Source organism: Acomys russatus, chromosome 8, assembly GCF_903995435.1.
Source record: "Acomys russatus chromosome 8, mAcoRus1.1, whole genome shotgun sequence".
NCBI lineage: Eukaryota > Metazoa > Chordata > Mammalia > Rodentia > Muridae > Acomys > Acomys russatus.
The window spans coordinates 28,628,138-28,650,493 of record NC_067144.1 but is presented as its reverse complement, the minus strand read 5'-3'; the positions used below and the strand labels follow the sequence as shown (position 1 = coordinate 28,650,493).

Sequence of the window (22,356 nt, the reverse complement as noted above, 5' to 3'; positions counted from 1 at the left end):
CAAAAACACAACTACACAAACGCTCGACTGGAAACAACATCAAAATTAAGACTCTTAACAGTCACTGGTCATTAATATCTCTCAACATCAATGGCCTCAATTCTCCAATAAAAAGACACAGACTAACTGAATGGGTACAAAAACAAGATCCAACATCCTTCTGCATTCAAGAAACACATCTCACCCATAATGAAAGGCATTACCTCAGGGTAAATGGTTGGAAAAAAATATTCCAAGCAAATGGTCACAAGAAGCAAGCAGGCGTAGCCATTTTAGTATCGAACAAAATAGACTTTCAACCAAAATTAATCAAAAGGGATGAGGAAGGACACTTCATACTCATCAAAGGTAAAGTCAACCAAGATGACATCACAATTCTGAACATCTATGCTCCCAATACAAGGGCACCCACATTTGTAAAAGATCTCCTAAAAAAGCTTAAACCACACATCAATCCCCACACAATAATAGTGGGAGACTTCAACACCCCACTCTCACTGAAGAATAAGTCTTTGAAACAGAAACTAAGCCGAGAAATAACATCATTAACCAATGCCATGGGTCAAATGGATCTAACAGATATCTATAGAACCTTTCACCCAAACAAGAAAGAATACACCTTCTTCTCTGCGCCCCATGGAACCTTCTCCAAATTGATCACATCGTAGGTCACAAAGCAAGCCTCAATAGATACAAGAGGATTGAAATAATACCTTGTATCCTATCAGATCACCATGCTCTTAGGCTGCAATTCAACAACAACAGAAATAACAAAAAGCCTACACGTACGTGGAAACTAAACAACTCTCTGCTAAATGACACCTGGGTCAGGGAAGAAATAAAGAAATAAATCAAGGAGTTTCTGAAATTCAATGAAAATGAAGAAACAACATACCCAAATTTGTGGGATACATTGAAAGCAGTGCTAAGAGGAAAATTCATAGCACTAAGTGCCTTTAAAAAGAAATTGGAAACATTGCACATAAGCATCTTAACAACACAACTGGGAGCCCTAGAAAAAAAAGAAGCAGAAACACCCAAGAGAGGTAGACGCCTGAAAATAATCAAACTCAGGGCTGAAATTAACAAATTAGAAACTAAGAAAACAGTCCAAAGAATCAACAAAACCAAAAGCTGGTTCTTTGAGAAAATCAACAAGATAGACAGACCATTAGCCAAACTAACTAAAAGGCAGAGAGACAGTATTGAAATCAACAAAATCAGAAATGAAAAGGGAGACATAACAACAGACACTGAAGAAATTCAAAGAATCATAAGACCCTACTTTGAAGGCATATACGCCACAAAATTTGAAAATCTAAGGGAAATGGACGATTTTCTTGATCAATTTCACTTGCCAAAGTTGAATGAAGAACAGATAAACAAGCTAAATAGTCCCTTTTCCCCTACAGAAATAGAAGCAATCATCGATGGTCTCCCAACCAAAAAGAGTCCAGGGCCAGATGGTTTCAGGGCAGAATTCTACCAGATCTTCAAGGGGGAGCTAATACCGATACTCTTCAAGCTACTCCAAAAGATAGAAATGGATGGAAAATTACCAAATTCATTCTATGAGGCCATAGTCTCATTGATACCTAAACCTCACAAAGACTCAACAAAGAAAGAGAATTTCAGACCAATTTCTCTTATGAACATAGATGCAAAAAAACTAAATAAAATACTTGCAAAACGAATACAGGAACACATCAAAGATATCATTAATTATGACCAAGTAGGCTTCATTCCAGGCATGCAGGGATGGTTTAATATATGGAAATCCATCAATGTAATCCACCATATAAACAAACTGAAAATAAAAAACCACATGATCATCTCCTTGGATGCAGAGAAAGCATTTGATAAAATTCAACACCCATTCATGTTTAAAGTTTTAGAGAGATCGGGGATACAAGGCACTTTCCTCAACATAATAAAGGCTATATACAGCAAGCCAATAGCCAAAATCAAAGTAAATGGTGAGATACTCAAGGAAATTCCTTTAAAATCGGGAACAAGGCAAGGCTGCCCACTCTCTCCATATCTCTTCAATATAGTACTCGAAGTTCTAGCCAGAGCAATAAGACAACTAAAGGAGATCAAGGGTATCCAAATGGGAAAGGAGGAAGTCAAATTATCCCTATTTGCAGATGATATGATAGTGTCTACAAGTGAACCTCAAAACTCCACCAGAGAACTCCTAAAGCTGATATAAACACCTTCAGCAAATTGGCTGGATACAAAATTAACTCAAAAAAGTCTGTAGCCTTCCTATACACAAATGACAAGCTTGCAGAGGAAGAAATTAGGAAAACCACACCCTTCACATTAGCCACAAGCAATATAAAATATCTAGGAGTTACCCTAACTAAGCAAGTGAAGGACTTGTATGAAAAAAATTTCAAAACTCTGAAGAAAGAGATTGAAGATGACCTGAGAAGATGGCATGATCTTCCTTGCTCATGGATCGGGAGAATTAACATAGTAAAAATGGCCATCCTACCAAAAGCAATCTACAGATTCAATGCAATCCCTATCAAAATAACTACACAATTTTTTATAGACATTGAAAGTTCAATTCTGAACTTCATATGGAAAAACAAAAAACCCAGAATAGCTAAAACAATCTTGTACAATAAAAGGTGCTCCGGAGGAATCTCCATACCTGATTTCAAACTCTACTATAAAGCAATAGTAATTAAAACAGCATGGTACTGGCACAGCAACAGGCTGGTTGATCAGTGGAATCGAATCGAAGACCCAGATATGAATCCACACACATATGGTCACTTGATTTTTGACAAAGAAGCCAAATCCATTCAATGGAAAAAGGATAGCATCTTCAACAAATGGTGCTGGTCTAACTGGAGGTCTATGTGTAAAAAAATGTTAACTGGACCCATATTTGTCACCTTGCACAAAACTCAAATCCAAGTGGATTAAAGACCTCAACATAAAACCAGAGACACTAAGCCACTTAGAGGAAAAAGTGGGAAAGAGCCTGGAACATATTGGCACAGGAGACAACTTCCTGAACAGAACACCAACGGCCCAGGCCCTAATGTCAACCATTAATAAATGGGACCTCATGAGCCTGAGAAGCTTCTGTAAGGCAGGAGACACTGTCAAGAGAACAAAGCGACAGCCTACAGACTGGGAAAAAATCTTCACCAACCCTACATCTGACAAAGGTCTAATATCCAAATATATAAAGAACTCAAGAAATTAAACACCACCAAACCGAATAACCCAATTGAGAAATGGGGCTTGGAACTAAACAGAGAATTCTCAACAGAGGAGTATCAAATGGCTGAGAAACACTTAAAGAAATGCTCTGGTTTTATGTTGAGGTCTTTAATCCACTTGGATTTGAGTTTTGTGCAAGGTGACAAATATGGGTCCAGTTTGCCCAACCATGTTCATAGCAGCCTTATTCATAATAGCCAGAACATGGAAACAGCCTAAGTGTCCCTCAGTAGAAGAGTGGATAAAGAAACTGTGGTACATATACACTATGGAATACTACTCAGCTATTAAAAACAAGGAATTCCCGAAATTTGTGGATAAATAGATTGAGCTAGAAATGATTATAATGAGTGAGTTAACCCAGAAGCAGAAAGAATCAAATGGTATATATACTCATTTATATCTGCATACTAGCCCAAGGGGCATGTCCCACAAAAGCCTTCACTTACCAGGAAACTGGGACAGAGGGGAAGGCATCCTATTGGGACTCTAAATGAGAGACGCATGGGAGAACAGCAAAATAAAAGGATACAGAGGGTCCTAGAAATCTACAAGTAGAACAATATGATAGGCAGATTTGGGCCCAGGGGTCCCGCTCAAACTAAGGCACCAGCCAAGGACAATACAGGAGGTAAACTTTAAACCCCTTCCCAGATCTAGCCAATGGTCAGAATATTCTCCACAGTTGAGTGGAGAGTGTGATACGACTTTCTCACGTACTCTCGTGCCTCACATTTGACCATGTCCCCTGGAGGGGGAGACCTGGTGGCACTCAGAGAAAGGACAGCAAGTAGCCAAGAAGAGACTTGATACCCTATGAGAATATATAGGGGGACGTAATCCCCCTCAGGAACAGTCATAGGGGAGGGGAATAATGGGAAAATGGGGGGGCGGAAGAATGGGAGGATACAAGGGATGGGATAAACATTGAGATGTAACAAGAATAAATTAATAAAAAAAAAAAAAAAGAAATGCTCAACCTCCTTAGGCATCAGGGAAATGTAAATCAAAACAACTCTGAGATTCCATCTTATACCCATCAGAATGGCTAAGATCAAAAACTCAAGCGACACCACATGCTGGCGAGGATGTGGGGAGGGAGGAACACTCCTTCATTGCTGGTGGGAATGCAAACTAGTACAGCCACTTTGGAAATCTATCTGGTGCTATCTCAGAAAAATGGGAATAGGGCTTCCTCAAGACCCAGCTATTCCACTCCTTGGAATATACCCAGAAGATGCTCCAGCACACAACTAGAAAATTTGCTCAACCATGTTCATAGCAGCCTTATTCATAATAGCCAGAACATGGAAACAGCCTAAGTGTTCCTCAGTAGAAGAGTGGATAAAGAAACTGTGGTACATATACACTATGGAATACTACTCAGCTATTAAAAACAAGGAATTCCCGAAATTTGTAGATAAATGGATTGAGCTAGAAATGATCATAATGAGTGAGTTAACCCAGAAGCAGGAAGAATCAAATGGTATATACTCACTTATATCTGCATACTAGCCCAAGGGGCATGTCCCACAAAAGCCTTCACTTACCAGGAAATTGGGACAGAGGGGAAGGCATCCTATTGGGACTCTAAATGAAAGATGCATGGGAGAATAGCAAAGTAGAAGGATCCAGAGGGTCCTAGAAATCTACAAGTAGAACAATATGATAGGCAGATTTGGGCCCAGGGTCCCGCTCAAACTAAGGCACTAGCCAAGGACAATACAGGAGGTAAACTTTAAACCCCTTCCCAGATCTAGCCAATGGAAGACATTCTCACAGTGAGTGGAGAGTGGTGTGATATGACTTTCTCACGTACTATGGTGCCTCACATTTGACCATGTCCCCTGGAGGGGGAGACCTGGTGGCACTCAGAGGAAGGACAGCACGTAGCCAAGAAGAGACTTGATACCCTATGAGAATATATAGGGGGAGGTAATCCCCCTCAGGAACAGTCATAGGGGAGGGGAATAATGGGAAAATGGGGGGGGGAATGGGAGGATACAAGGGATGGGATAAACATTGAGATGTAATAAGAATAAATTAATTAAAAAAAGGAAAAAAAGGCATGGGATCAGTGAAAAATGACAACATTTATTTAACCTAGCCGTTTCCAATGAAGCATGTACTTGGAACAGACATTTAATCTTATTGACCCTCAACTTCTCTGCCCCCCGCCACTGTGACGTATTACCTTTCCATTCAGCCAGAGAACTGAACCCTCATGCTAGTAGCACAGTTGAACATGCCATCCATCTTTACTACTCTGTGACTACAGACTTGAGAGGAGTGCATGGATCACATGCAGAGAAGAGCCCATGGTTAGCCCTGACCACATTGCTGGCCAGGAACGGGGTGACAGAAACACCATTGTGGCTTCTGAGTATCCTTCTCAGCAGGACAAGGGTGACTGACAACCACATCAGCTGGCACACAATCTTTCCTTGAATGTCCCAATAAATAGAAGGTGAATGCTCTTACAGCATTAGATATAAGGAATAACCGCCCTGTGTACAAACAAGGCAGTTTCCCCCTTCTTATTCTCAAAGCCTGGAACTGACGTTAGTTGAATCAAGAATGAGCCACCGAGTCAGATGTCACAGTTCTAATTTTCTGTCTGGCAACCACGTTGACAATTCCATTCTTCCTGCCTCATAATATGCCAGTCAAAGGTGTGTCACTGAAGATGCACACTGCTACCCTTGACCGGATTGTTTTCTCAAGCAAACATTTTTGGATGAAGGGATACCCAAAGCTGATTTGAGCTCTGGTTCATCTACCAACTCCCAGTCACTTTGTCCTTGGTTTTATTGTTCATGCTGCTTTTCTCAAACATTCATATCTGATGGGGAAATTCATTGCTAAAAATGATGAAAATGTGTAGAAAGACAAAAAAAAAATGCCTACCAGCCCCAGGATTTCATATGCCAGCATATGCCTTTGTGAGCCACTACAAGTGGAGGAGCCCCTTTAAATGTCTCCCAAAAAGCTGCTTGTGCATTCTATTCTATATGAACTGTATACACAGAAGCATAGCCAGGTAGTGCTGAACAAATATGAAGACTGGTTGTATTATTTTGAACAACTGCTATCTCCATATGAAGAATGCACTTTCAGAAATCACAAGAGGAAACAAACTATAGAATGACCAGATATATAAAATAAAGCCACCAAATAAAACTTTTTAAGGAATATGTATCATCACAGAGAATATAAGGACACTGGCCAGAATCAAATTCTGAACATCATGCTCAAAGTGGGCACAAGGACTGAAATTCATGTGCTCAGGGCCAGCTCTATAGGCAGTTCTATGAGTTAACTAACTTTCATGTAGAGTGACACATCTGCTGAAGATTACAAATATGTTAATTTGAAAATTACATATATACTATTAAAACTCAGTGGTAACATATTAATTAGAACCTTACTCCAGAACTATTCTTGTGGGGAATGTTTTACCATGGACATTTTTCAAAACTTCAAATACATAGTAATAAGCAAGAATAGATAGTATGGCTCCTGTACCTTGTTGTCATCCATACTGTAAGGATGTAGATAGTATGGCTCCTGTACCTTGTTGTCATCCATACTCTAAGGATGTAGACAGTATGGCTCCTGTACCTTGTTGTCATCCATACTCTAAGGATGTAGACAGTATGGCTCCTGTACCTTGTCATACACACGGTAAGGATGTAGAGATCCCACTGCCTTTGACTATTTAGGAATGTGATGGAATTTTACACTTACACTTGTGTTTTAATCCTGGAGGTGATATAATCTCCTGTCTTTCAGATCCTCAAGAAATGTTTCATGAAAGGAGAGGAATCTAACCCCAACTCTACCTCTTCTTGCCATCACAGTTAATACCATCTCCATCCTTATGAAATGCCTTATGTTATTCTGTGATGATCTCACACCTTTGCCTTGGTGAGAGCTAGTATTATAAAGCAAACCCCAACTGAAAGTCACCAACCCTCCATTGAAGAATTCTTAGAAATGCATAGAAACTTCAAGAATGGTTTCAGTCACTGAGTGAAATTAATAAAAGAAAATTAAAATGAATTAACTTGAGTTACAGTGGTGTGTGTGTGTGTGTGTGTGTGTGTGTGTGTGTGTGTGTGTGTGTAAATCAGAACTGTAATTGGAAAAGAATCCTCATTGGAAGAAACCTTGTGTCTTGGCGTCAAGACACCAAGGATACAATGAAAACTGAGGCTGCTGTGAAATGGAGCTGGAGAGAATTGACTCCATGGGAGGTACACACATGGTATGAATTCACACAACACCACTTAAAACACAGCAGAGACAAAGAAATAAGAAAACTGGAAGATTTTCTTAATCATTCATTATTTTTCCACTTAAAGCATATACATCTTCAGAATCGTGTAGGAAACATTTAAATTTGCTTTCATACAGTTTTTTTTAATACAGTTTCTTCTTCTAAGTCTAGAATTTCTTAGAGTTACTATGACATTTTGAAAAATATTTTAAAGACTGTCTCTTAAATGTAGTTGTATATGACTTTCAGAGACTTTAAACCAGAAATCTCTTATTTTCAGTAATAATTTTACTATTTTGGGCTTAAATATCATTTGCCTTTAAATGCTGAAAGGTGCCTGATATTTTCTCTCCTGGAGAAACTTAAAGTGGAGCAAGAAAAGACCTTGAGAGGTCATCCAGAGAACAGATGTGCCATCTAAGCCACTCTTGGCAGATACTTCCAGAACCACATCTACTTACTCATAGCCAGTTACCCACAAGTTGACCAAATCTCCCTTATCACTGTGCCATGCACACCTTCTAGATCCAGCACAAGAGCAGGCCAATGGGGAGATTAATAGTGCTCAAGTTCTTACTATGGGCGCCATATATAGAAGTAATCTTTGGCTTATGGTAGGATTCAAAACATATTTTAAGTGAAAATGTATTTAGCAAACCCAGTCTATCAAGCACTATATATATTAACCTAGCCTGCCTTAAACCTATTCAAAATAGATTAGCCTACAATTAGCCCAAATAAACTAAGATAAGGTCTATTTCATAAGTGTTTGTACTTCATGTAATTTTAGAGTATAGAGTTATAATAATAGAGTATGCTGGCAATATACTGATACACTGAACAGTATTGGTTGGTTACCTTAGAGATTGCGTGCTTGGGTAGGGTAGCAGCATTGCAAAAGGCTATCATAATAGCATATATTGTTAACCTTGGACAATATCAAGATTTGGAAGTATGTCTTCTACTTAAATCATATCACATTTGCACCATTGTCGAGTTCGACAGTTTATAAATTGACTCATCCTAACTAAGGAATCATACATACATATGTTGCTTCAATCCTTCACCACATTGATTTATGAGGTGGTTACTAGTACTATCTTTGTATTTAAGTTGAGCAAACTGAACTTGAGAACAAGTAGGCCATCTGTCATAGCTTATCAGCTATTGGGAGAAAGACTTGGGACTAGAATTTAAACCCAGATCCACTGCTTGCTCCAAGGCACAGGCTGCTACCCAAAAGACTTATTATAAATAAGAATTTGTAGAAAAAGTTCTTATTTCTACACTGATTATTCTTAGCAACAATCAATGCCAGGTGTTGCTATTTTTATAATAATATGGATTTATAAAACTGACACCTACGTCAAGTAGTTGCTAAGCCAATGAGTCTCAGGGGCAAAATAGAAATCCAAAGGTTACACCCAAGTCCCTCCGTTCTGAAAAATGAGTCCTAGTAGCTTTCATGAGATTAACAGTTGTGTGTGTAATGACTATGATCTGTGAGAGTGAAACAAATATATATAGAGAAAAGAAACATGTTGTATAAAGTTGTAGTTCTTTTATATAAATAAAAATCATATGGAATTACACTAACCCACAAGGTTTAATTGACATACCCCAAACTACAAACTGAAAAGCTTTATCTTTGGCTCTTTCCAAGTTGGCTCTTGGTACTTCACTATGTGTTTACCAGGTGGCAAATATTTCCTTATCCTTCTACCGTATTGCTCACTGCCTTTCCCCGCCAGGTCAGAGGGTTCACATGAATTCCACTTCATGGAATTCTTGTCCATTCTATGTATCAAGAGGTCTCGTCAATTAGTTGAGCAGATAATACCTAAATATCTAAATAACAGAAATTTTTGGACAGTTTAATGACTCCGAGGAATAATGATTCATTTGATAAGATACAGAATACTTCTAGTCAGGGAACACCGACTACCCGGTACAAGTTGGCCCTGTCTTCCATAAATGCTAGGTCCTCTACCTTGGTCACAAAGCTTTCAGGAAGAGAGGCCAACCTTAACAGCTGTTGACAGTAGAATTGGTGAACTCCACATTCTATCAGAAACTAGCATAAGTTTTGACATATGTTTGTCCGGGGAAAGGTGTTTACTTGCGATACTCAGTAAAAGTGTATTAAGTCAGAAAGGTACAGGGAAGTCCACTTTCACTTCCCTCCAATATATTTTCTCACATCCCTAATACGGTCTGCTACAGAGATGCCACACTGAGGGTCATTGGATCTCAAGCCCCAGATATGGTTAACCATATCTCTGTGGGAAAAAAAATAACTGTCAATTGTCCCCCAGTGTTCACTTTGCTTTTCTAGTATTACATAAGACAATGAAATGATTGTGACTATCCAGCTCAACTCTGAACACCTTGGTTTCTCCTTCTGATGACTTCTGAACCATGAACAACTTGTGATGAGTGTTGATTTCAGGCTGTTTCTTAGTAAGATGGACATGGCAATTAGGGAAGAGGCAAAAAGTATCAGAGAGACTTACCAGCTCAACTTGACTTTGTCCTGTGACTAGCCTACATGGTCCATCAGACCTTAGCATGATCTTTGTATAACAAGAATATGAAATGATACAGTCAGACTCTGAGGATAGGAAGAATGACAACTCTACATGTACAAGAACACAAGCACATAGGGCACTCCTTCATGGGATAAACACAGAAGCCATAAACAGAGAGCATACAAGACAGGAACATGTTATTAGGCTAATTTCAGCACAAGAGAACTGAGAACTTGAGAAAAGTGGATTATAATTTACAAATGCTTCATCTTACTGACACCGTGTTAGTGAAACTGAATAAGTCTGAAAAGATAACGCATGTCAGCACTCCCTGTGACTGAAGACAAGAACAGATGACATGGAGAACTGCTAGGTCTGTCAGCCTCAAAAGAAGTATCCTTCCCAATACAAGTCTAAGGGAACAATCAAACTAATTAGACTTTCAACTAAAAGAAAACAGTAACAATTACTCTTAGCTAAACTTGCAGAGCACTGACTGTGTTCTGCAGTGTTCTGGGTATTTGTGCAGAATCAAGGCACTGAATCTCCACAGCGCCACAATGAAACACCACGACTGTGTTCTTTAGGTGAGGAACTGAAAACTGGAATTGCTGTAGTCACATAACCGGTCAGTAACAGCCACCGGGCACTGGTCAGGCTGTCTTCAGATACCCAGTCTTAACCACTGCACAGCAGAGCTTGTCCCTGGAATCAAGCAAGCAAAAGGTCAATTGCACCATGCAAACCTGACAACAAATAATTTTCAGCTTTTTTTTCTTTCAACAATTTTGGACTCCCAACTAGCAGCAAAAGTGACAGGTAATGGGAAAGTCCCATTGGAGGTATGGTAGTAGTTGCAACTTCCGTACTACAATAAAGGACAGTGTTATAGTGGGGTAAAGGAAGTGACAGGAATGTTAAGAGCCCTGCAGTGCTAATGAGTCAATTCAAGGATAAAATCAGCACACACGGCTTAATCTGATCGTGTTCAATGCAGGAAATCCTGAGCAGAAGAATGTATTCCTAGAATTTGCATAAATAGCACTTTCATGAGACACAAAAGCTGTTTGTAATTTGGTGGAAGGTGCAGGTCTATTTCTAGTGTCCTCTTGAACATTCCAACAGAGACAAGTCAAAAAGGGCTGGAGAAATGACTCAGAGATAAAAACCCTTGCTGTTCTCCCAAGGGTCCCAGGATCAGTCCCTAGAGCCCCTGTCAGGCAGCTCATAACCATGGTAATTGCAGGTCCAGGGGGACTCGGATGCCTTCTTCTGGATTCTATACATACTCATAACATGGCTGACCCAAATACATACACACAAATAAAATTCTAAAATAAAAATATTTTAAAGTGTGGTGATGACACACTACACTGTCAAGGGATAATAGACTGACTCAAAGCATCTGTTTGCTCTGACCCAATTTATTTATTTATTTTTATTTTTCAAACTTTATTTTATTTTTATTTATTCAGACTACAACTCAATTGTTATCCCATCACTTATATCCTCCCATTCCTCCCTCCCACTTTCGCCCTATTCCCCTCCCCTAGGTCTATGATGGAGGGGGACATCCTCCCCCACTATATGTCTGATCCAATTTAAAAGTTGCTCCACACAGAAATATTACAATTCTCACCTTTAGGAGAAAGAAGACACAGGCAAGGCCAAGTTGGTGACACAACTTTATCCACTGTGTCCACAAAAGACCTAAACTGTAAATGTTGTTCCTTTACTGTACCATATTATGACTATTTTTATCACAATAATCAATGACCAGATTTGCTACTACCTTTATTACATCTCTCTCTGTCTCTGTCTCTCTCTCTCTGTCTCTCTCTCTCTCTCTCTCACACACACACACACACACACACACACACATGTGCGCGCGCATGCGTGTTGAAGTCTCAGCTGATCCTCCACTGAATGAGCGGTCCAGGCCCACAGAGATGGACTAGTCTCCACCTGCAGTTAGATGCTCTAGCATCACTAGGAGCAGGTGTTTATATTCCATTTCCGTCAGGAGAGAAATGACGTTTTTGAAACTGGGGGAGTTTTCACCTATCCTTTTCTTCTTTGAGAAACACAAGAGCTTGCTTCCTGAGCATTTCATATTACTATAACTGGAGGACATTTCTTATGAAATATTTTTATTTTTACATATACATTTACACTATTACACACATATACAATAAACTACTTTCAGCAAGAAGAACCATGACACAATCGGGAATTACATAAATGTTACATTCTTAGTGTTCTGGCTATTTGTATTTGGCAGCCTTGAAGAAAACATCTTTCTTATATTGGTGCGTCTAAAATTCTGGATGTAAATGAAAATCTATCATATCTCACCATTATCAACTTAAAACATCTATCTAGACCTAAAAACATCCTAACCCCTAAACAACTAAGCTTCATTGTAAAATTAAACTATTTGGTCTTCAACCCCATCAGAGACTTAAGAAGAAATAAAATTGATTATCTGAGTATGCTGGGAGTAAAGGTTAGTAGCTTTCCAAATGAGAAGATGACAGAGACAGTTTGCTACCTGAGCATCCACCCAAAAGCCTCTATAACATTGAAGCATCATCTTCAGCCTTCTGGCCCAAAATATCTGACAGACATATATGTGAGGCAGGAACTATTGAGGACTTGCTTACCCTGTCTTAGCAGAGTTTGGCCATCGACTCTGCCTGCATCCAAGCTTGCCTGTGGTAGGAACAAGAACATTTTGCCCAGTGGCTTATTTGCCACATTTGAAGCCAACTCCCTAAGGAGGTTCTCTGGGGCTCATCATCCTTTTTGAGGAGTTAACCTGTCTCATTTTCAATGAATCTTTAAAATAATAAAAAATATTTTAAAATGCCATATTCTGTAGGCCTCTGAGGTTGTGAAGACCTTATCTATTTTACCTTATCGTTCTATAGAATCATATCTTCCCATTGTACCTAATATGTAAGTTCTTATGAAAGAAATAGACTAGTAATTTATATGACCATGATTTGATCAACTAACATTTAACTCATATAACTTATCCTAAACAGCCTGCAATAGCACTTGCAAAGTATTAAAAGCAAACCTTGTATTATAATTGAGTTATATGGGTACAATAGCTCATATTAGAGTAGAAATATATATAATGTGTGGGAAGAATAATCTTACATTTGAATTCTATACCATTGTATCTAAAATTAAACTTATTTTGCATCTATATACAAAAATTCTATACCAGTAAATTGAAAATAACCTTGTGACTGACAAGGCACTAAGTTGAGGAGTAACTCACTAATCTATTTTTTGTTTTATTTAAAATCATACACTGCTATAAAGAATTCAGTAGTTAGCCAAGCATGGTGGCTCACACATATAATTCTAGTACTTGGGTAGGCAGAGGCTCTGTGAGTTCGAGGTCACCTTGGTCTACAAAGCAAGTCCAGGACAGCCAAGGCTACACAGAGAAAGCCTGTCTCAAAAACCAAACCAAAACAAAAGGGTAGTTTTTGAAAGTCACAGGAATTATTCTTTACTTTCTTCTTTTGAAGAAAGGGGACAACAAGGTTCTGAGGACAGAGCCTCAGCCTTCACATGCGGTTAGGCAAGTGCTCTACCACTAAGCCATACGTCCAGCCCTCATCAAATGGTACTTTCTCAACCTATATTGTTTTAAAATGTTTCATTACATTTATTTTGTGGGTGTGCATTGCACTGGTGTGTGTGTGTGTGTGTGTGTGTGTGTGTGTGTGTGTGTGTGTGTGTACACAACACATGTACACAGATCAGAGGATAACTTTCAGGATGAGGGGTTGGTTCTCTTCTTCTACCATGTGGGTCCCTGGGATTGAACTCAAGTTATCACCTTCGGCCACGGGCGCCTCCACCCATTGAACTATCCCACTAGCAGCCAATCTATGTTAGTAATTCAGGCTGAGCAACACTGTAACCCACTGGTCTATTCATTCATTCAGGCTGAGCAACACTGTAACCCACTGGTCTATTCATTCAGGCTGAGCCACACTGTAACCCACCACAACAACTGCTGGAGAAAACACCTGGCCTATGCCTTTCTAAACCCTTCCATTTTATTTTATATATATATATATTAACTCATTACATTTGGGGTTAAAAATTCCACACAAGGTATTTTGCTAATTATTTTAGCCTGGAATGAAGAATTTGAGAGAGATTGATCACAAAGCATGAAGTCAGAGCTGAACAGAAGTAAAAAAGTTTTAGTCACAGCACAGTGACTACAGCTAATTATTTTAATATTAGTAACTGGGTAGATTCAAGATAAGTACGTGAGGTCATAGGCAAGTTCAATTGATTTAAACATTCTACAGTGTATACCTGTATTATAATCCTACTTCATACTTCACATGTGTGTGTATAATATCTGACAATTTTAAAAACATGAAACAAAAAGTTTAAAACCAGAACTACTTGAAGTGTAATGTTAAACCTTAGTTCTCATTTAATTGGATTTTTTGGAGGTAGTGAGGGAAAAAACTATTAGCAAAAATTATCATTAGCATTTATCAAGGTTTAATGTTATGTACTTGCCGTACCTAGTCACTATAGACATAACAAAGGGCCATCAGTTAGGTGTAATTAGACGCTTTTAAGTGATCTAAGGAAAAGAAACTTAACTGAGCCCATAATGTAAGTGGTAGAGTCAGTACATAATCCAATTCTGATAACCAAGCTTATGTGCACACACTGGGGAGAAGAATGGCATGGAATACAAACAATTGTGATGCAAAATTAAAAACAGTTCCTTTGTTTCACAGAAGCCAGTCTATAATGGATCATTTAGAATTAAATAGATTCAGTTTAATATTTGACTCCAGTTGTAGCTATGTGATGGACTAAAGATAAATAAGGTGACTCTTAGATGACTGAAGCGATGTCTTACTCTGCTACTGGCTGTGTGGTTTCTGACATCAGAGTTCAATTCAAAACTTTCTAGTTCTAGAATTCAAGGTGACATCCCACAGGGCCTCGGTGGTGTCATATTTTCTAATTTAAAGCAAATGTGCCCAATGGGTATATGTGTTCTGGTAGGAGATAATTTCTTAAAGTATGCTTGAGCCCAGAGTTTACTGACGAATAAGAAACTTCCACTAGCCCTTCCCGGGCCTTTCTCCTCTACACTGGGTGGTTCTTCTGTGCAGGTGCAAAGTAACAAGAGCTGTGACGGTAAAGAAGAAACTGCAAGCTCGGCGAACATAAGGCTTTTCAGGGATGAGGCTGGGGCACCTGTGCAGAATTGATTTCTACGTTCACCTGGCAATCACTCAATAATCATCGCGTGCAACAAAACTGAAGCACCACGTGTGCTCTGCTCTCCTACCTCACAGCGTGAGGCTGCTTCAGCATTCTCACAACACACCCCGCAGAAACGAGGAGGGACTCTATTCAGATTGAACACCATTTGAGAATAAACATGGCCACGGCTGTAAATTCAAGCATCCTACACCTCTCCCACCCACGTAGGCACTACAGCATCTTGCTGACGACTGTTTGAAGAGAACATGAGCTTTCTTTCCCATTAGCATAGCAGCCAGAGAGATTTTTGTGACAGTGACAAATTCGTGCTTGGGTATTTATAACATCTGCTCAGATCTCTTTTACTTACCATCAGGACATGTGTTTAAGGAAACTTAGCCCAAGCCATGGATTCGGTGTCTGCTCTGTCAGCAGGCAAATGCCATGAATTTTAAAGCATTTTTAAGAAGCAAAAGTAACCATAACTCTGAGTTCTGCCTTGGACATAAACATCTTTCGACCCCCGAGCAAGCTCAAAAAGGAAAACTATCATGAACCGTGGGAAAGAAAACCAGAAATCCTCATAGTAGGTGCCTTACCCATCCTGTTAGTAGGTTGCTTACAAAGGATGCTCCAGAAGCCGAGGTGGAGGATTAAGAGTTCCTTAAATAACCCTGGAGTCCCAAGCATGGCAGGCAGGGTCTTCATCCCCAGCTCGTATCAGGCAGGAGGAACTCCACACGCAGAAGCCTTCCTCTTCTTCCTAGGGGTCTTTAGGACTGCATCATAGTTCTTACCCTAGCTGCATCTTAGCGGGGGGGAAAAACTCAGGAGCCCTGGTGAGAGCACAGGACGAAAAGCCTGAATGATTTTGTGAAAGCAAGAGACTCTGCTGTGGTTTTGTTGCTGATCCAATCTGCTGATCTCTTTCAGGCCCTCTGATGCGCAACGCAGCTGGGTCCTTGCTTCTCCTTCCGGTCTGCCAGCGTTCTTGCATAACCTTGAGGTTTTTCTCAAAGTGAACAATTAAGCTTTAAAGAAATCTAAATGGTTACCGCCTTTAGGTTTAGATTCTGATCGTATCAGGGCCAGGAAATTCATGGTAAAATGTACCTATGGGAAGCACACGTTTCCCCTTTTCATAGCTTGCGATTGTGAGACTTCATTGGTGTAGTGTGTCTCAGAGCCCCTCTCCCCCACCCCTCTCATGTCACTGCAAGATGAGAGTGTTTCTTGTCATGAAAGCAAGGAAGACTTATCTGACGTTATGGGGAAAATGAGCGACAGGGTACATTTCACCAACAGAAAAGGGACGGGCCTCCTCCTTCAGTCTATAGGTGCCTATCAATGGAACACGATCTCCGTTAGTACTAGCTACATGCTCTCTCTAAATATTAAAGTTCTAAGCAAAAGGAGGTCTTGAATATCAATTAAAGGAAACTTCCGTCTTCAGTATTCTTTATGTGGTTGCCATCTAGATGAACCACTGAAGTAAGAAATGGAAAAAGCTCAAAACTGGATAGCTCAGGGTGGCTGGGGTGGGGGCCCCCAGCCCACATTTAATCACTGACCTATAACAACAGGAACTCATTCCAAGTGAAGACGTGGCACCTGTGCATTCATAGTCATTACATGAAACAGAGAAATCTTTCCCTCGGAGGCCATTGATAGCCTTCCAAGGCCAAACTCTATTTAGTGTATTTATTGGGCATCATTGACTCAAACTGATAAGCTACGGTGGCTGGGATGCAAACATGAATGAACACTGCTCCTAAATTTAAGGCATTCACCAGCTAGTACCCACCCACCCACCCCCAGGCACACCAGGTAATACAGTCGGTCTGCAGAGCTCTTAGAATCTGCACGACTTGCCGATCAAGGAGGCACCAAGTTTGTGGTACATTTTAAACAGCTCATTCCGCTATGCTGCTCAGAATAAGGTGCAAAAAAATCCCTGTGGCACTTGAATAAAAAAGAATCAACGTCGCCCTAAAATGGCCTGAGAGGTTTAGAAGAAAAGCCTTGATTCACCTATGCTGAAGTTCAAATATCATCCAAACTAGGAGTATACTTGTAAACCACAGACCTTCATAATTCTCTACTCAGTGACTGTTTTCCTCTCTTCTCCTCTTCCTTTTCTTTCAGCTTTTGGTGTGTGCAGCGTATGTAGACTGTGGGCATGCGGGATGCATTCAGCTGAATGTGTGCAGGGGTCAGAGTTCTTTCACAATCATTCTGAACCTTATTTTTTAAGCCAGCATCTCTCACTGAACCTGGAGCTCATCAGTTTGGCTAAAGTAACAAGCAATGAGCTCCAGGAGTTGCGTCTCTCTCATGCACCCCCAGCACTGGGATTACAAATAGGTACTTTCATATTGGGCCTTTTATGTAGCTGCTGAGGATCGGAACCCAGGTCCACATGCTTGCTCAGCAGGTTCCTTAGTGACTGAGCCACCTTCCCAGCTTCATGATTTTTTTTTTTCATTAAAAAGAATCTGTACTAAATAGATAAAATTTGGAAAAATCTTTAAGAGCATCTGGTGGATTTTAAGTGATGGCCATTCTGGTACTTTTTATCAGTGTGTCTGGCTATTTATCCCTGCACAGCTGGGAGGGCTGGGAGCACCACTGGTCAAGACTTTGTCTCGGAACTCTTTCTTTATTCTAGTGAAGAACTGAAAGATGCAAGATTCAGAACTGCATTGCTCAGGGACAAGCCTGTCTTGTTTTGTGTTTATAACATATCCAGTAGTTAAGCTTTCTTATCTCAAACTATCCCATCATACTCAAGCTCTGTTTGGTTGGAAACTTGTAATTTCCATGCCAATGCACAAATTTAACGAGTTTACTGCATTCTTAGAAGTGCTTTCTTTGTTTACTAGGAACAGTTTTTCAAACACAAATCCATTGCCAGTTTTATACTGAATGACAAAATGTAAAATAGAATTTGGCTAAATGCAAATTATTTTTACCAAAACCCAAGAGCTACTTGCACAGCAAATTATTCCACTCAGCTGCTGACTCAGTTACTTTCATAAATCATAAAGAACTTTTTCCCCCCCTGAGATGTTTTCTCCAGGTGACCAGAAAAACAGCAATCACAAACAGCAACAGTGTTAGACAACATCAAACCCTTCTTAGTCTTAATTTTTTAACCAAATAATATTCCACAGCTTCTATAGAAGCACCATTCCACATCTAACGTCATTGCCATTCTAGTGTGTGTGCTTTCCTCACCAATGCTGTTGCTAGCACTGGCATCTGTACATGACTGTCCTTCACAAACAGCCTGAGTACATGTTAGAAAATGGCTGAGGTTCCTAGATCCTGCCCTTAGCCTCTTGAATTCAGATCCCACAGAGATGTAACCAGAGACTCCTCTATTTTGGAAAACATACAAGCCTTGTTCTGACACATTGGGTTAAAAGGATGATCAGAGACCAACTGGTTGGTAAAACCAGTGAACTTTTTTATATGTGGCATCAAATATTTGATACTCACTAAGCGTCATGTTTCTTTTAATTCTTAGAGCCCAAGGTAGACCCAGAGATGCCCTGTATATATCGCCCTCTACAGATGTGTTTACTCTTAGCTTTGAGGGTGGCAGTTAACGTAAGCCTCAGATGTTAATTCCCTCGGCTTGTTCTCCATTGAGAACCACCTTATCCTAGGCCGTGCTACTCCTGATGCCCAGCATGCAAAGCATTGGCTATTTTCAATCAACGTGGAGTGCTGCTGAGAAGTTCCTGATCTAGAACTCGTCATTGAATGGGCCAAGGGTGTCAGGCCCACGTCACAGTTGACGTTCTCCCTGTCCCCAATCTTGATTCATCTCTGTCTTTACATAGGTGTGGGTCCCTAACCATCTCAGTATCTGTTCCTAGTGAAGCCAATCTGCTCCTATCTCCATTACTAGTTCTGTTGAGTAAGGACCTGTTGGGGGTGACTATGGGTAGTGCTTATTAGCAATTGGATCAATAATTATCCTCAAATCATTTTGTTTTGCTTTGTTTTGTTTTTGGAAAAGATAGATACCAAGTAGTACTTCATTAATAAGCCAGAGGATAATGATGGCAGAACACACACACATGAACATACACACACACACACACACACACACACACACACACACACACACTGCATTCCAAGAGCCAACAGCTCTTGTGTACATTGTGCTCCTTTTAGTTATTCGCTATGAGATCCTAACACAAATTACATTCCGCCCCCCACCCCGTCTTTCTCTCTTCCTAACCTTACATATCCAACAAATTTATTAATTTTTAAGGAATGAATGAAAAGGGGCACAGGGTATGGAGCAGAAAATAAATACAAACATAAACTGTTTTGCTAATTGTTTTCTCAACAAAACAGTACAAAAGGTGCCCTATACAAAACACAATAAAAATTTTAAATGAGGGGTTTCCTTAGCAAGGCTGAAGATTTTAGTGTCCGAATTTGGAATTTAGAATGCAGAAGTTCTATAACCTCTACATTCTACAGTTTATCACTTCATCTGAAAGCAGAAATATTAACACCCACATGGAAGGTTGAGATGAGGATTAGAAACATAAAAAATAGCATAATTTAATTTAATATATATGAAAACACCACAATGGTTGAGACAATGGGCTGGAGAGTTGGCTAGGCAGTTAAGAGCACTCGTTGCTCTTGCAGAGAGGACCAGGGATTAATACCCAGCACCCACGTGTCAGCTCACAACTGTCTGTAACTCTAGTTCCAGGAGCTCTGATGCCCTCTTCTGGATTCCCTGGGCACCAGGCAAGCACAGTGCACATACGTTCAGGCAGATAAAATACTCATACATAAAGTAATAAATCTAATGTTTTTTAACACTCTAATACATGCATTTTGTTTTCTTTCATCCCCCTCAGAACGTTTGAAGTTTCTTGTATCTTTCTTAATTCTATCTCAGAAGCATACGCATATGGCTGGCTTCTCTTAAATCTATGTATGTTTAAAGTGTATTTGTTATATGCTTATCTTTTTTTAATCAAGTCTTGCCTAACTGATACAAAAATACTTTTTTTCATTGAAAATAGATTTTTCTCATACAATATATCCCCACAAAAGTTTCTCCTTCCTCACCTACTCCCAGTCCTTCCCTTGTCTCCCAGATCCACTCCCACTCCATTTTCCTTTCAGAAAAGCACAAGCCTCCCAGTGATATCAACCAAACATGGCATAACAAGATACATATCAAAGCTGGACAAGGCAGCCCAATAGGAGGAAAAGAGTCCAAAGAGCAGGTAAAAGAGTCAGAGATGCAGCTGTTCCACCATTAGGAGCCCCACAAAATCACCAAGCTAACATATCTGTAGATGCCCTGGGGCAGACCCGTGCAGGTACTTGCTTGCAGCTTCAGCCTCTGTGAGCCCATGTGAGCTCTGCTTAGTTGACTCAGAGGGCCATTCTGTTCTGATGCTCTCCATCCTCTTTGACTTCCACAATTTCTCTTCCCACTCTTCCAAGGGGTTCTCAGATAAGGAGGCTTGATGGAGACCCCAATTTAGACCCTCTCTGGATAGCGTCTGGCTATGTGTCTCCAAACATGTTCCTATCTGCTGCCAGAGGAGGCCTCTCTGATGATGACTGGACAAGGTGCTGACCTGTGAGTATAGAAGAATATCATTAGGAATTATTTATTTGTTTATTTATTTATTATTTTTACCAGTTGTGTTTGGTCTTACCCTCAGTATCTGGGATATCCCGTCTCTGATTCCTGGCCATCCTAGATTCATCTAGAATGTCGCTTTACATTCTAAGGTAAAAATATATCTTGCTGTTGGCACAAAACAAGTTGAAGCATGGGCTAGTGGTACAGACCTGTAGTCCCAGGACTTAGGGTGCTGAGGCAAGAGAACCCAAGTTCAAGGCCTGCCTGGGCTCAATAGCAAGACTCTGCCTCAGGAAAAAGAAGAAGAAGAAGAAGAAGAAGAAGAAGAAGAAGAAGAAGAAGAAGAAGAAGAAGAAGAAGAAGAAGAAGAAGAAGAAGAAGAAGAAGAAGAAGAAGAAGAAGAAGAAGAAGAAGAAAGGAAGAACGGGAGAGAGGAGGAATATGTAGCAATGATAAGGATGGTAATTGAGCAAGGGGGTCCAGTCTCTGGACTCTGACAACCCATCTCTGTCTTTGTGATAAGCACAAGAGAGATGCCTAAGCCATTCATTCCTGGGAGACACAAGACTCTCTGGTGGACTTTACAATGCTGCTTTGCATAGCAGTCTCAGATTCTTACATTCGCACTACTTCTGTTTTTTCTTTGCCTGAAATTAACTTGCACTGTGATGGAATTGTTCTCCTACTCCCCTCCCTACCTCTTTTTCCTCTCACAGAAATTTGCCTAAGATAAGACTTTTGCATGTGTAGCCCTGTCCTGGCATGTCTTAATGAGGTGACCCTATGCTAGTGTGTCGATACCAAGCATACAATATGTTGTTCTATGTTCTTCATTCTCTGCTTAACAGGTAACATTTTTGATAGGCATATGTTTTACAGGAGGTGGGAAGATATTAAAGATAGCTAGTAAAAATATGATTCAATCAGCTGATTTAAGATAAACTATATATTAGCCAATGTGCAAAACAGACATAAAAACAACAACACAGAGAGTTGATAATTTTTTAACCAAAAATAATGGTATCTCCAAGCATGTTGGGAATTTAACAAAATAAAGTGAAAATGTGTATTTCAGAAACACACTATGCATACTATCACATTTGTTTTGGCATGGACTTTTCTTAGTATTTTATTTTATTTTATTTTTATGCAGGGCCTCATACAGCCCAGGCTGGCCTCAGACTCACTACGTAGGCAAGGATGATCTCCGGGACTCACTCCCTGCCTCCAGAGTGCCAAGATTACAAGCATGAACCACCATGACCTACTTACAGGGATCAAACCCAGTTTCTGGAATGCCAGGTGACTGAGCACTGTATCGACTGAGTCACACCTCCAACCCCTCCAGAGCTTAACAATAAGAGGGGGGACTTGTACATGACAGTAATTCAGTGCAAAATTAA

The 22,356-nt window shown here is 40.0% G+C and overlaps 1 protein-coding gene across 1 annotated transcript in view; it reads right to left on the bottom strand.

Annotated features, from left to right (window-relative positions):
* The window catches only part of Btla (B and T lymphocyte associated), a 34,815-nt gene extending 18,726 nt beyond the window's left edge, over positions 1 to 16,089 (bottom strand). The window contains exon 1 of the mRNA XM_051149989.1: positions 15,918 to 16,089. Coding sequence (XP_051005946.1) covers positions 15,918 to 16,026 — 109 coding nt within the window. The 5' untranslated portion in view covers positions 16,027 to 16,089. The remainder of the gene's footprint in view (positions 1 to 15,917) is intronic.
* Positions 16,090 to 22,356: the final 6,267 nt, after the last annotated feature.